Raw genomic sequence first — 16,513 nt, 5'->3', positions numbered from 1 at the left:
AAGCCACAGCTGTATTCTCTTCCTTATTCAATACAACAGAGAATATACCATAGATATATATCAGAACTTATAAACACTGCCATCTAGTGACCGAAATTGTATACTATAGGAGTTGTTGCTATAAACACAGTAATGTGTATTCTAACAGTAATGAGCAACAAAGTGTATAAAGTACAGCAGTCAGGCCTATGTGGTCATTGTACCACGGTGTATATTACAAAGATGTACAATTAATTTTTTTATCTTGCCTTGAGATACGCTTTAATGAGCATTTTTGGAGATGGGGATCAGTATGGGGCAAACCTTGCACAGGGTGTATGGGGTAAACCTTGCACAGGGTGTATGGGGTATCCATTCAGTTTCCATGACCAGCCTAGGAAGGCAAGCAGCTAATGCCTTTGAACAACTTTCTTTCCAGACTGGAGAAGGAATATAAAAGTGAACCTGCCTATATCACAGTAAAGACTTTTTTTGGTGCCGGGTTCACGTTTTATGCCAAGATTGTATACCAGAAAGACGTTTCTATTTTGAATTCTCTATACATTAAATAACCGATTCTCATTAAAATAGAGTAGCTTACCTTATGTCCCAGATGCGTACTGGTGACCTTGCCTACACCCTGTAGAAATGAAAGATGGGACTTGCCATACACTCATCGTTCTGCCACCAGAACAACTCACCTGCCAACACTCTGCAAACTATAAGTCATGGCTAGACAAACGTCAGCCCTCCAGCTGTGGTGAAACTACACATTCTATCATGCATCTGTCACTGGAAGTCATGCCTGTGGCTGCAACAGTGTTGCCATGCCTCATGGGATTTGTAGTTCCCCACAGTTGGGAGGGTGAAGTTTGCCTACCCCTACTGTGGGTGTTCCTGCAATTCAGACCTGTGTTGTGTTTTTCCAGGCCATGCCATGTATTTTAAAGAACTCCAGGCGGGCAGATTTTTTTTTAACCCTTGCAATGGGGCTACCCGATCCTCTGAGCCAGCCAGCTGTCACAGCGCTCCCTCCTGCCTTTCTCCTTCTCCACTCTAGCGATGGTATGTCCCTCGGCGTCCTTACATCCCATACACTGTGAGGGGAATTTATCAAAACTGGAGCAGACAAAATCTGGAGCAGCTGTGCACTGCAACCAATCAGCTTCTCTCTCTCATTTTAAAATTTTACCTGGGCAAACTGAAGAGAGATGCTGATTGGTTGCCATGGGCAACTGCTTAGATTCTGTTTGCTCCAGTTTTGATAAATTCCCCCCTGTGTATATAACGTGATGACTCAGGGACCCTTAGACCACTGCAGTGGAGGGGAAGCAAGACTGGGAGGACCGGTCGGAGAGCAAGCCAGCTCAGAAGATTGGGTCAGTATAACTTTCATTTTCCTCCCTAGTCCAAAACGCAGTTAATAAAAAAAATTTCTTCGTTACACAAACTGGCCAGTGTAGCACATGGTATTATATTGAACCGGTGCAAATTAAATTCGTACAAAATGAGAACCCGCCCCCATATCTTAATGGCTTCTTAAAGCTATATAGATCATGTTCTCACAAAGGTTTAGATTAGGAAAAAGCTGTTCCTGCTGCATACATCTAACAAGTATACTGTAATAAGGCTGTTTGTATAGTACAATGTGATGGTAAACTTCCCTGTAGGGATGTACGGTTTTTCCGGTACTCGACGATACCGAATACCGCTACCGGCATCCGTGGGCCCGGATTATCAGGAAGCCGGGCGGCGGGTCATGACTGCCTGGGAAGCCGGTGTTCTATCGAAAGAACACCGGCATCACTTCCTTCGCGACACTGCGAGGCAGCCTGGCTTCTTGACCAATCAGGGAACCGAGCTTCGGGTCATGATGTGCCGCCCGGCTTCCTGATTAGTCAGGAAGCCATGCTGCCTAGCAATGAGAGAAGCCGGCTTCCAAATCAATCAGGAAGCCAGGAGGCGGGTCATAACCGGCTTCCTGATTGGACAGGAAGCCGGCTCCATGTTCCCTTGGGAAATACAATACAAGGCGATATCGGGGGTAAGTATCTGAGCATTTGAGAGAGTACAAGTACTCAAATACTCCATATTGGCACCGATACTAGTATTGGTATCGGTGCATCCCTACTTTCCTTTCATTGCCATTTAATAATGGATCACCATGAGTTTGGTAAACACCTCCTTGGGGTTTTGATTTCATGGGGGATTTTCTACCACCATTAACATTTTTTGAATTTTAGTCCACAGAAATACTATTTCATAAAACATTGCAAAGAACAACGACTCGTATTACCACGTCAACCATCTCAGTTTAGAACAAGGAAAGATGTTTCCTGATTGGTTTGCTGAACTGTTTTTCAAGTTGCAGTTTACCTAAGGCTGGTCATATACTCTTAAAATTTCATACAGTGAATGGCCCTGCCAGCTCGACAAAAATCAATGACTAAATTGACTTTTGTGGAAGCAGCCGGGTCAAAGCTTTTCAGACGAATGGATCAGCTGTTCATGTATTCTGACAGCAGTGGGCTCCGGCTGCAATAATACAATAGCCGCAGGAGGAGATCCTTCCATCCAATCTATTTATGGATAGATGGAGGAATCTGTTAGAATTGCAGCTATTGTATTAGTGTATGGCTAAGCTTTAGTAAGTGCTCTTAACACATATTATTAGGAGCCATTGCCCCTTCTTAAAAGAGGAAAATAATAGCACAATAGGGCAGCACAGTGACATAGTGATTATGCTTCTGCCTTGCAGCACTAAGGGTCCCTGGTTTGAATCCTGGCCAGGTTACCTTCTGTAAAGAGCTTGCGTGGGTTTCCTCCGGGTACTCTGGATTCCTCCCACACTACAAAGACATGCTGGAAGGTTCATTGGATTCTGTCTAAATTGGCCCTGTATATATGCACAGGGCCGTCGTCAGTGGGGTGCGGCCGATATTGATGTAAGGGGCCCGGCCAGCCTTAGGGGCCCGGGAACCTTACATGGGCATCGGCCGTACAAGTGACAGGCCGGGGGGCCCCCGCAGCACCGGAGGAGGTCCCCAGGGGGTCTCCACTGTACATTAGCTTTTTAAAGATGGCTGCCGCGAGTAGCGGTGGCCATCTTTAAACCTGGCAAGCGCCCACATCTTGTTTAATATATTGCCGAACAGGCAATATATTAAATGAAAATCATGCCCTGGTGGTCAAGTGGGGAATTAGTATGATCTGCATCTCTTGCTGATGCAGATCATACTGATCGCTCCCTCGTGGTTGACAGGGATCGATTAGTATGGTCTGCATCAGCCAGAGTGCAAAACAGGTAAGCAGGAGAGGGGGACATTTAAAAAAACAAAACTTTTAGTGTGTGTTTTAAAGAGTGTGTGTGATTTTTTTTTTTAATTAAGCTGTGTGTGTTTTTTAATGAGTGTGTGATATGTGTGATGTGTGTGATATGTGTGATGTGTGTGTTTCATTACGCGTGTGTGTTTTTTTTATAACCACTTCCCGTGGGTTCACGTAATTGTACGTCATCCGCTGGATGTGGTTATACCAAGAACATGGCTGCTCCTGCAGCCATGTTCTTGGTACCGTGTTAAACAGCTGGTGATTGCTGTTTAAATACAAGCGATCCGGCGTCTGTACAGGCGCTGGATCGCTTGTACGGTGCGGAGTTGTGTTCCCCTCCATGGCCGCCGGTGCCGCCGTCAGCTTCCTGGGCTCATCTGTCCCACGTGTGAGCCCAGGCTGGGCGCGGAGGGTCTCCCCTGACAGATCGGAGGAGAGATCAGTGGCTTCTAGCTGCGGATCTCTCCTCCGATCACTGGACCCTGAAGTGCATCTTAGGGCTTGTTCACATCACTTGCAGTGCGTTCCGGCCCGATTCTGGCCGGAACGCATTGCAAGTGGTGTGAACGAGCTCTTAAAGCCAGAGGATAAAGCAGATGAAGCAGATCTCTTCTTCATCAGCTTCTTTGGGCTCCCTAGGTGACATTAGGGGTATGAAAGACCCCTGATGTATCCATAAAGAGGACCTGTCACATTATATTAGCTATTACACAGGGGACTTTTTAGCCCCCTATGTGATAGCAATAACGCTGTGTGTAAAAATTAAAAATGCACGCACATTCAACACAAACACGTGTCGGATGCGCCTACATGCAAAAACAAAAATTGCACCACACGTTGTGTATCGTCACGAACGTCCCAGTGAGAACAATAATTCTCGGCCTATCAATCACTGACAGCTCTAAACTGATGAGCTGTAAAAGCATTTAAAGTGTCGCCTATGAGAAATGTTGGTTATTGTAGTTTTTTGCGGTTTCCCCGGCGTGACCCCGTCTTTTATATTTTACCAAAAAAAATGGCCATTATATTCTGTTTCTGTGCACTAAATTTCATTTTAGTGTATGTTATCCTAAAAATACTTGTTTTAACATGTGATAAACAAATGTGATAAACATTTGCGCGAATACCGTGCGACATAAAAAATTGCAACTAGCATCTTTTTATTCTATGGGGCCTCTGCTTTCAGAAAATATATCATTGTTTGGGGGGTCTGAAGCTTTTTTCTAGCCAAAAATTCTGATTTTATCGTGTGTGTGCAACAGTAAGAAATTGCTTCGGGCAGCAAGTGGTTAATGAGTGTATAAATATTTGAATGTGTGTGTTTCCTTATTTTGCCGAAGGCGGTGATTCTGAACATTTTTTAAACCCGAGCGCCCGAACTGCAACGCAATACTAAAGTTATTTTTAGAGTTGGCACTTTTAGATAAATACATTGATTTTACGTCGCAGTTTGGGCACTCGGGTTCAAAAACATTCGCCATCACTATCCTAGTCTCACAGCTACGCAGACGAGTGGCCAGAATGTAGCGGGGCATCACATCACTTCCGGCCAGTCCGGCGGCAGAGGAGGCCAAGCACCAGCAGCAGGAGTAGGTAAGAGGTGCTGGGAGGGAGATGCAGCCCCAACCAGCCCACCTGAGAACCCTGCAGAGCCCACCATAGACAGTCTTAGATGGGCTGTGCAGCATCTATGGTGTGCTCTGCAGGGTCACTTTCAGCTGGGCTGTGTGGGGTCTCAGGTGGGTCCTGTCTCCAGCACGTTACTAAGCCCAGAGTCCAGCACATTACTAAGCCCTGCGTCTAGCGCATTACGAAGCCCTGCGTCTAGCACATTACGAAGCCCTGCGTCCAGCGCATTACTAAGCCCTGTGTCCGGCGCGTTACTAAGTCCTGTGTCCGGCGCGTTACTAAGCCCTGTGCCCGGCGCGTTACTAAGCCCAGAGTCTGGCGCGTTACTAAGCCCAGAGCCAGGTGCGCTACTAAGCCCAGAGCCAGGCGCGCTACTATGGCCAGAGCCAGGCGCGCTACTAAGCCCAGAGCCAGGCACGTTACTAAGCCCAGAGCCAGGCACGCTACTAACCCCAGAGCCAGGCGCGCTACTATGCCCAGAGCCCGGCGCGCTACAAAGCCCAGAGTCCGGCGCGTTACGAAGCCCAGAGTCCAATTCATATACTGTTCTGCATTGCCGTATAAATGTATTGCTGGGATTTGTAGTCCCCCTACAAGCGGGGCTATTCTACATTAGAGTGTAAGCTCCTCTATACAAGGAAAAGTGATGGCTTGGGCGTGTTCGCAAGCTCCTCGTGCCGATTCTCTCTCTCTCTCTCTCTCTCTCTATCTCTCCCTCGATCTCTCTCTGTCCCTCGATCTCTCTCTCTCTCCCTCGATTTCTCTCTCTCTCTCCCCCGATTTCTCTCTCTCTCTCTCCCCCTCGATATCTCTCTCTCTCGATCTCTCTATCTATCTCTGTCTCTCCCTCAATTTCTCTCTCCCTCAATCTCTCTCTCCCTCGATCTCTCTCTCCCTCAATCTCTCTCTCTCTCCCTCTCTCAATCTCTTCACTTTCTCTCTCCCTCAATCTCTCTCTCCCTCGCTCTCTCTCTCCCTCACTCTCTCTCTCTCTCCCTCGCTCAATTTCTCCCTCGATCTCTCTCTCTCCCTCTATCTCTCTCTCTCTCTCCCTCAATCTTTCTCTCTCTCCCTCGATCTCTCTCTCTCTCTCGATCTCCCCCCCCCCTCGATCTCTCTCCCTCGATCTTTCTCTCTCTCCCTCTCCCTCGATCTCTCTTTCTTTCTCGATCTCTCCCCCCCTCGATCTCTCTCTCTCGATCTCTCTCCCTCGATCTTTCTCTCTCTCCCGATCTCTCTCTCTCGATCTCTCTCCCGATTTTTCTCTCTCAATCTCTCTCTCGATCTCTCTCGATTTATATTTTGCTAGAAGAATGAAAATGAGCGTTTAAAGTGCCTGACTATCCTATTATACATCAATTAAACAATTTTTTAAAATAAAAATACACAAGATAGCAGCAAGATTTGTATGTAGAGTCTTTATTACTGACATTTTTCTTATATACAAGAGGTTTAACAATTGTGTTAACAGTTGTTATGACACCACGGTGCAAGATAAAGGTGTATGTGTGTGTGTATGTAAATATATATATCAATCACACATTTCTGTTAAAATCTAGTTAAACCCTAAATCTTATTTTTTTCAGTATGTTTGGCATTGTGCCCCACTGTATACTGTTTCTAAAGCAACTCATGTTTTTGTGAATGTGTTGGAATTTTTTTACCTGGAGATCCTGCCAGTGACAGCACTTCCTTTTGCAGGCTGACAACACAAAAACTGTCCATGCACCAGTAGAATTTCATATGAAAAAAAAAATTATGGATCGTTCTATTTTGTAATAGCTAATGGGGTCAGCAGGATGGAAAATTTTTCTTGAATTAACAAAATTCTAACAGTGAATGTGTTTTTCATTCGAGAAACTCTATTTCCAAAATCAAATGGTAAAACCAAATTAAATATCACACCACATTGGTCAAGTCACTGATGGCATTATCGAATGTTCTGATTTTTTGTATGGACATTGGTATGAAATTCCTCAAGTGTACAGCCAGCTTAAGCCACTGCCCTGCAATTAGGAGCCAAGTTGGCAGACTGCTGTGCATTGGCAGTTGATAGGCAGACCAAGTGAAGAAGCTCACACAGCAGGTTGACAACTTTGCTGCTAACCGAAGGGTAGTGGCTTAGTGTTGTCAGCCTGCAACAGGAAGTGATGTTACTGGCAGTATCTTCAGATAAAGAACATCGCAACAGATTCATTATTTCTTTACAGAGACTGTATACAGTGAGGCATAATGGCAATGGATTTTGAGTTTACATACACGTTAATCTTGATCAAGCATTTGCACTTAAATAGCATGACGAGTAGGGATGAACCAATACTGATACATTTTTGTTTATTACCATGTGACAGTTTTTCTAAAACAATTCAGGACAGTGCTGGAGCGCCAGAGCCAGATCCAAGCTGCAACCCTGGTAGTTCTCATGAAAATGCCAAGTATCCTGTGCATCGCTAATGACGATAATGCAATATGACAGCGCCAGGCGTTATACAATACTTACTTTGTGCAATGCTTAACTGGAGAATGGCATGCTTCTAAAACACAATCAAAACTGGAGCAGACAGAATCTGGAGCAGTGTCCATGGCAACCAATCAGCATCTCTCTTCAGTTTGCTCAGGTAAGATTTGAAAATGAGACAGAGAAGCTGATTGGTTGCAGTGCAAATCTGCTCCAGATTTTGTCTGCTCCAGTTTTGGTAAATTCCCCCCAATATGTTTCAACACATTCAAGTAACATTAACTCCAACAAAACTTTTAAAGAGCAGTTTGTAAAGGTCCTGCACATAAAACCCTGTTATGGAGTATATACAAAACAAAGTATTGTGTTAAAAAGGAAAAAAAAAATTAAACACACAGTTTTTTTTTGCAGGATGCCAATTTTGATACTGGATAATAATGTTTGCTTAATGCTTATCTGGAGAAACATTCACCATGTACACCGCCCCCCTTATAGTTACCCCAAAGTTCTTCCATAGAATCAAGTCCCAGAATATGTCTATTAATTAAGTTGTGTTTGTATTTGAGCTCATCATGTCCTTTTCTTCAAGAAAGTGAAGACAAAACATTCCCTCTCTGTACACTTACATATAATATATACAGAACAGTAAGTTTCTCATGTTAGGGATCTTGAATGTGTCCTATGAAACAATCTTTTCCCGGTTTTATATGGCATACACCCCATGATAGTTGGTTTTGGTGGCTTCAGTCTGGAGGTTGGTCAGATATCAACAGATGCTACAGCTGTTTGTCTTGTTCATTGGAGGTTTACGGTTCGGTTCATTCGGAATCGTCTCCCTTCTCTTCCTTAGCGCTGGACTTAATCGGCAGGGCAGGTTGACCTCACGTAGTAATTCCCTGAATACCTCTGTCACATTCAGGTTTTCCTTTGCTGATGTCTCCAGCAAACGACAGTTCCACTCAAGCTCAACCATTCCCATCACGTCATTCCACAAGACCTTTTGGGCATCACCGTCGTCCTTTTTGTTGCCAACCACCACCATAGGCGGGCTTTTGTCCTCCTTCGCATCCAGGATCTCTTCCCTCAACCTTTGTACAGTTTCAAAGGATTCTGGGTTGTCCACAGAGTATACCAGTGCAAATGCATCTCCGCAACGCATACTCAGTTTCCTCATGGCTGGAAATTCATAGCTTCCAGTGGTGTCCAGGATTTCAATAGTCACTTTAGTCCCTTCGGCGGTTTCATACTCGGTGCTGTGTAACTCTTCCACCGTCCTCCTGTGCTTTGGATCAAAGGTATCCTGTAAAAATCGGTGGATCAGAGCTGTTTTTCCCACACCTGCTGCTCCTAGGAAGACCAGCCTGATATGATCTTTCTCCTTGACGGACAATGACATGTTTGAAGAGCAGGGTGATAGGGCTCTCCAGCTGGTAAAGAACAGCCTGATGCTTCGTGACTAGGACCAGAGTGCATTGATTCCCTTTACCTCTGACAATATATTCATATTTTCCTCAGGAGGTAGCGATGCCTTTATCCAATCAGACACAGCTGCTTCGAGATGGACTGTAGGGGAGGGGGACTTGACATGCTGTTTCACTTCTAGCATGTCTGTGTATATTGTATGTGTGTGTGTGTGTTTTAGGAGCTGGTGTTAACCATTTCACTACAAGAGATGTTCTACAATGCTCATTGCAATATTATTTTACCTAAAAGATAAGAAGTGATCACATGCTGTGTATGTTCTTTTTATCTAGGTATTCTAAAAAACAGTCTCTACTGATCATAGATGGCTTCAGTTTGTGAGGATTTGATGACTGAACATGCAAAACATTGCAGCATTCTAGGTATACAAATGACCCATGATGACAACTAAAATGGGAGCCAGCAGTAGTGTCTTTGCAGATTTTTTGATAAAATCATCCTCTGCAGACAGTCACCTCTGAGAACTTAAATAAGTACAAACAGATGTTTAGAACATGGTCCAGTCTTTGTTAAGTGGGGTATACACTGTTAGAACTTTATTGTTGAAACCTTCAATACTTGTTGGAATGTATATACAATTTTCTAATAGATCAAGTCACGATTGATTTGGACAAAAACATTGAAGGAACATTGGAACATTTTTCTTGAATGAACAAAATTCTAGCAGCGAATGCGTTTTTTTTCTTTTGTTCAGAAAAGTCCATTCATTCCAAAATCAAATGTTAAAAAAAAAAATTTCAAACAACATTGACCAAGTATGTGATGGCATTACGAATGCTTCGATGACATTTTTCTTACAAACGTCCTTACAAAATTCTACCCATGTACAGTGTATACAAAGCTCAAGCAGGATTCTTCCCACAGTGTAATAAAGCCTTTCTCTCAAACACTCTCCCAGTGATCATCAATCTTGGAGGAGCCTTATTCACTGACAACTTATGTAAGGGAGCATCTGACTGACCACCAATGTAAGGTGACGCTACACTGACCACTAATATAAGGAGACACTACACTGACCACTAATGTAAGGAGACATTATACTGACCACTAATATAAGGAGACACTACACCTACCACTAATATAAGGAGACACTACACTGATCACTAATATGTCCTGCACATAAAACCCTGTTATGGAGTATATACAAAACAAAGTATTGTGTTAAAAAGGAAAAAAAAAATTAAACACACAGTTTTTTTTTGCAGGATGCCAATTTTGATACTGGATAATAATGTTTGCTTAATGCTTATCTGGAGAAACATTCACCATGTACACCGCCCCCCTTATAGTTACCCCAAAGTTCTTCCATAGAATCAAGTCCCAGAATATGTCTATTAATTAAGTTGTGTTTGTATTTGAGCTCATCATGTCCTTTTCTTCAAGAAAGTGAAGACAAAACATTCCCTCTCTGTACACTTACATATAATATATACAGAACAGTAAGTTTCTCATGTTAGGGATCTTGAATGTGTCCTATGAAACAATCTTTTCCCGGTTTTATATGGCATACACCCCATGATAGTTGGTTTTGGTGGCTTCAGTCTGGAGGTTGGTCAGATATCAACAGATGCTACAGCTGTTTGTCTTGTTCATTGGAGGTTTACGGTTCGGTTCATTCGGAATCGTCTCCCTTCTCTTCCTTAGCGCTGGACTTAATCGGCAGGGCAGGTTGACCTCACGTAGTAATTCCCTGAATACCTCTGTCACATTCAGGTTTTCCTTTGCTGATGTCTCCAGCAAACGACAGTTCCACTCAAGCTCAACCATTCCCATCACGTCATTCCACAAGACCTTTTGGGCATCACCGTCGTCCTTTTTGTTGCCAACCACCACCATAGGCGGGCTTTTGTCCTCCTTCGCATCCAGGATCTCTTCCCTCAACCTTTGTACAGTTTCAAAGGATTCTGGGTTGTCCACAGAGTATACCAGTGCAAATGCATCTCCGCAACGCATACTCAGTTTCCTCATGGCTGGAAATTCATAGCTTCCAGTGGTGTCCAGGATTTCAATAGTCACTTTAGTCCCTTCGGCAGTTTCATACTCGGTGCTGTGTAACTCTTCCACCGTCCTCCTGTGCTTTGGATCAAAGGTATCCTGTAAAAATCGGTGGATCAGAGCTGTTTTTCCCACACCTGCTGCTCCTAGGAAGACCAGCCTGATATGATCTTTCTCCTTGACGGACAATGACATGTTTGAAGAGCAGGGTGATAGGGCTCTCCAGCTGGTAAAGAACAGCCTGATGCTTCGTGACTAGGACCAGAGTGCATTGATTCCCTTTACCTCTGACAATATATTCATATTTTCCTCAGGAGGTAGCGATGCCTTTATCCAATCAGACACAGCTGCTTCGAGATGGACTGTAGGGGAGGGGGACTTGACATGCTGTTTCACTTCTAGCATGTCTGTGTATATTGTATGTGTGTGTGTGTGTTTTAGGAGCTGGTGTTAACCATTTCACTACAAGAGATGTTCTACAATGCTCATTGCAATATTATTTTACCTAAAAGATAAGAAGTGATCACATGCTGTGTATGTTCTTTTTATCTAGGTATTCTAAAAAACAGTCTCTACTGATCATAGATGGCTTCAGTTTGTGAGGATTTGATGACTGAACATGCAAAACATTGCAGCATTCTAGGTATACAAATGACCCATGATGACAACTAAAATGGGAGCCAGCAGTAGTGTCTTTGCAGATTTTTTGATAAAATCATCCTCTGCAGACAGTCACCTCTGAGAACTTAAATAAGTACAAACAGATGTTTAGAACATGGTCCAGTCTTTGTTAAGTGGGGTATACACTGTTAGAACTTTATTGTTGAAACCTTCAATACTTGTTGGAATGTATATACAATTTTCTAATAGATCAAGTCACGATTGATTTGGACAAAAACATTGAAGGAACATTGGAACATTTTTCTTGAATGAACAAAATTCTAGCAGCGAATGCGTTTTTTTTCTTTTGTTCAGAAAAGTCCATTCATTCCAAAATCAAATGTTAAAAAAAAAAATTTCAAACAACATTGACCAAGTATGTGATGGCATTACGAATGCTTCGATGACATTTTTCTTACAAACGTCCTTACAAAATTCTACCCATGTACAGTGTATACAAAGCTCAAGCAGGATTCTTCCCACAGTGTAATAAAGCCTTTCTCTCAAACACTCTCCCAGTGATCATCAATCTTGGAGGAGCCTTATTCACTGACAACTTATGTAAGGGAGCATCTGACTGACCACCAATGTAAGGTGACGCTACACTGACCACTAATATAAGGAGACACTACACTGACCACTAATGTAAGGAGACATTATACTGACCACTAATATAAGGAGACACTACACCTACCACTAATATAAGGAGACACTACACTGATCACTAATATAAGGAGACACTACACTGACCACTAATATAAGGAGACACTACACTGACCACTAATGTATGGAGACACTACACTGACCACTAATATAAGGAGACACTACACTGACCACTAATGTAAGGATACATTACACTGACCACTAATGTAAGGAGACACTACACTGACCACTAATGTAAGGAGACACTACACTGACCACTAATGTAAGGAGACATTATACTGACCACTAATATAAGGAGACACTACACTGACCACTAATATAAGGAGACACTACACTGACCACTGATGTAAGGAGACATTACACTGACCACTAATGTAAGGAGACACTACACTGATCACTAATATAAGGAGACATTATACTGATCACTAATATAAGGAGACATTATACTGACCACTAATATAAGGAGACACTACACCTACCACTAATATAAGGAGACACTACACTGATCACTAATATAAGGAGACACTACACTGACCACTAATATAAGGAGACACTACACTGACCACTAATATAAGGAGACACTACACTGACCACTGATGTAAGGAGACATTACACTGACCACTAATGTAAGGAGACACTACACTGATCACTAATATAAGGAGACATTATACTGATCACTAATATAAGGAGACATTATACTGACCACTAATATAAGGAGACACTACACTGACCACTAATATAAGGAGACACTACACTGACCACTAATATAAGGAGACACTACACTGATCACTAATATAAGGAGACACTACACTGACCACTAATATAAGGAGACACTACACTGACCACTAATATAAGGAGACACTACACTGACCACTAATATAAGGCGACATTACACTGACCACTAATATAAGGAGACACTACACTGACCACTAATATAAGGTGATACTACACTGACCACTAATGTAAGGAGACATTATACTGACCACTAATGTAAGGAGACACTACACTGCCCACTAATATAAGGAGACACTACACTGACCACTAATATAAGGAGAAACTACGCTGACTACTAATGTAAGGAGACATTATACTGACCACTAACGTAAGGAGACACTACACACAATGACCACTAATGTAAGGAGATACTACACAGACCACTAATGTAAGGAGACACTACACAGACCACTAATGTAAGGAGCCATTACACTGACCACTAACGTAAGGAGACACTACACACAATGACCACTAATGTAAGGAGACATTACACTGACCACTAATGTAAGGAGACACTACACTGACCACTAATGTAAGGAGACACTACACTGACCACTAATGTAAGGAGACATTACACTGACCACTAATGTAAGGAGACATTACACTAACCACTAATGTAAGGAGACATTACACTGACCACTAATGTAAGGAGACATTACACAAACCACCAATGTAAGGAGACACCACATATTAACACTCTTTGCCACAGGACAGGAGAAGGGGTGGGCGCAGAAAGGAGCCCACACCTGCAAGAGAGCCCAGGGGGAGAACCATGTGACAACCCTTGGACCCCAGCAAAAAAAATATAAATGGAACACAGTCCCACCTCACCCACCACCGAGATTCTGGGGAAGGAGTTTCTACTGCCATTTTAGCCTTCATCGGGTGGGCATACTCCCTTCAAGGATAGGATACGCAAAATAGGAGGCACATGGCCCTGGACCTGTACCCTGTGTCTGATTATATGCGTTGCGCCACGTGCCAAGGCGAGGGCCTAATGCAGGGTCCTAAAGCAACATTACAGGCTGGCCCCACATCTTCTTCTAACGGGGTCTGGGTAGGGTCGCCGAGGCTCTGTCAAGGAGTGTGATCCAGAAGCTGCGAGAACAGCTGCAGTGGCTATGTGGCAGCCAGTCTTGAAAGTAAACCTCTTTAGGAGAGAAAAAAACATCCATCACCTAAGACACTAGCAAAAAACTGAACTAAGAAGTGGGAGCAGTTTTATGGGGTTCTTAGAGCTCTGTTTACTAGAGTCCAATCTCCTGAAAGTAGCTGCATATAACCCAGTCATTTAAATTACACCTGTGTCCTGTACTGTAAGATCAAGAAATGCATTTTGTTCATGATAAAGAACACACCGTGTCAATTGTAGAGGCCATAAGCATTTCACCTTTATCTTTGGGCACTATTTGAATGAAGTTCTATCATTTGCCAGTTCTAATATGTTGAAAAAAGTCAACAATTTTCATGGGGTGTACTTATTTTTTGACATGACTATAGATATCAATTGAATTTTCTATGATTGTTCAACAAACTTTGGTTGAATCTCCCCAAACATTTCCATTTATGGCCTTTTCAAAAGCTAAGTGTGGCTTGTGCTCTAAAGGTTCATGTAAACTGGCTTTTGTTTGGATCTTAGCTGCTTTTCTTCTTCATTTTCATTCCACGTGAATACCAAAACAACTTTAAAGAGACCTTCTCGCCAGACCATTCGTTTTAAATTAGCAAAATTAGCAAATCTTTTCTAAACCTATTTCCTTATATAGAAATAAGATTTACTCTGAAGGGCTAATGCTACCAAAACCGACACTTCAATATTAGTAAACAGGTCAAATCTGCTGTTATTATTGAAATGGTGGGGGGGGTATCTTTCCATTTGAGATTCTTGGACTCTCCTGCATATGTGCTTGTTAGTCTACCCAGTCTGCAGAGAACTGTGCAGTCCCTTAATCCCCGCACTCAGGATTCATGAAATACATTATTCCCTGCAGATTCGTCGCTTCCAAATTCAGGAGAATCAGAGTCGTGATTCGTTTGGAAAGTGACCCATTTGCCGGATCTGCCTCAATATACCCAATCTGCTGCAAATCAGTTTGCTCACCAACCTTCTCTGGTTTCTTCTATCACTTAGGAAATTAGAACTGATATCTCCTTGCCTGAATCCTGCACATGCTCCCCGCCCCTGCCATTATAATGCTGTCATGATGTTGCCAGGTGTGTCTCTATTCATTCATTTATTTATGAAGGATCCCGTCAGGAATGTGACAAACTTTCAGAGTTGCACAATGACTGTGACGGAGACTGATGGCACTCGTGCTATGTGTCCCTAATTTTGGAAAGTCTACATTCTTTGTAACATTAAGAAAGACTGTTATAGGGACTGTTTGCAACAGTATACAAATCTGGTTTAACTAATGGTAGGTGGTTTTTATTCTCACAACAGGACGTTATCCGTTTTATTCTTCTATATACTGCATTTTTCCAGTAAATAGATCTGAATCTAGAATCACAGATAATGCACCTATGTATTGTAAAATTTCAACTCCTCTTATACATATTTGAAGTTTAAAATTTTAAGACTGGACTTACCCTAATTTCTTTTAAATAAGCCTCCTGTGATGTAGCATAGCAATCCGATTATTGTCTTTTCAGCTACTCTGGGATTGGTAAATTCTGCCGAGCCACATCCTAGCCAGAGCGTTGGGTGACCATCATTACTATACACACCAGTGCTATACTATTGTGAGGTCACTGGGTTTACAGGCATAAAGTTTACAGGCATACAGTGGTATAATAAGGACTGTCGTAAAGAAAAAGTAAAATTTTTTTTTTTTTTTGCCCTAAGGCCCAGCATTCTTGTATGCTTACATCCTATCCAGGCCTACCTTAAAAGTGTGCCCTTCTCCAGCACTATCCAATCAATCTTCGGTCCTCAGCACTGTACCCCGCCACTATCTCCGCCACTGACACTTCTGGGTTCTCAGAAGTTCTCTTCGGCCATTGAGTGGCCACTGCTGAAGTAATTCCTGCTCAGGAATTACATCCTCCACGGCATCCAGATGCCGTAAATAGGATGAGTGTGTACACTGTATGACAATAAAACATTGCTGGGGAGAGGAAGAATTTTTTTTGGGCAGAAGAGACTTTGCATGTCTCTTCTGCCAAAAATTCATACCACCTGGCATTTTTTTTTTTTACCCCACTCTAAGATGGCCGTACACTGCTCAAATTTCAGCCAAGTCATCAGGAAATTCAACCAGTGTGTGGCCCCCTTGGTCCCCCTATTTGACAAAAGTTGACTTTTCAATAGATTTTTGTCGAAGGAGCCAGTGCGACAGTTCTCAGTTGAACAGTGAATGAGGCTGATCAGTTAGCTACAGTCACTGATCGGGTATTCTGACAGCAGCTCACCCGGCGGGGTGATTGAGAAAAAACGACCAGTATATGGCCAGCTTTAGCTAACCAAGATTAGCCCAGAAGGTAAGGCCAGCGGTGTATTTACAATTTCTGCTGCCCTAGGCAAGACAGCAACGCCCCCCCGTC

The 16,513-nt window shown here is 42.9% G+C and overlaps 2 protein-coding genes across 2 annotated transcripts; both read right to left on the bottom strand.

Moving 5' to 3' along the window:
* Positions 1-8,106: 8,106 nt before the first annotated feature.
* Positions 8,107-8,863, bottom strand: LOC108786400 (ras-related protein Rap-1b-like). The gene has a single exon (XM_018555691.1). The coding sequence runs from the start codon at positions 8,790-8,792 to the stop codon at positions 8,163-8,165; it is 630 nt and encodes a 209-aa protein (XP_018411193.1). The 5' UTR covers positions 8,793-8,863; the 3' UTR covers positions 8,107-8,162.
* Positions 8,864-10,382: 1,519 nt separating this feature from the next.
* On the bottom strand, positions 10,383-11,139 carry LOC108786401 (ras-related protein Rap-1b-like). The gene has a single exon (XM_018555692.1). It carries the CDS (start codon positions 11,066-11,068, stop codon positions 10,439-10,441), a length of 630 nt encoding a protein of 209 aa, XP_018411194.1. The 5' UTR covers positions 11,069-11,139; the 3' UTR covers positions 10,383-10,438.
* Positions 11,140-16,513: the final 5,374 nt, after the last annotated feature.

Source organism: Nanorana parkeri, unplaced genomic scaffold (genome assembly GCF_000935625.1).
Source record: "Nanorana parkeri isolate BGI_ZX_2015 unplaced genomic scaffold, ASM93562v1 scaffold209, whole genome shotgun sequence".
NCBI lineage: Eukaryota > Metazoa > Chordata > Amphibia > Anura > Dicroglossidae > Nanorana > Nanorana parkeri.
The sequence above is the reverse complement of the archived record's forward strand: the minus strand, read 5'-3'. Positions and strand labels throughout refer to the sequence as shown.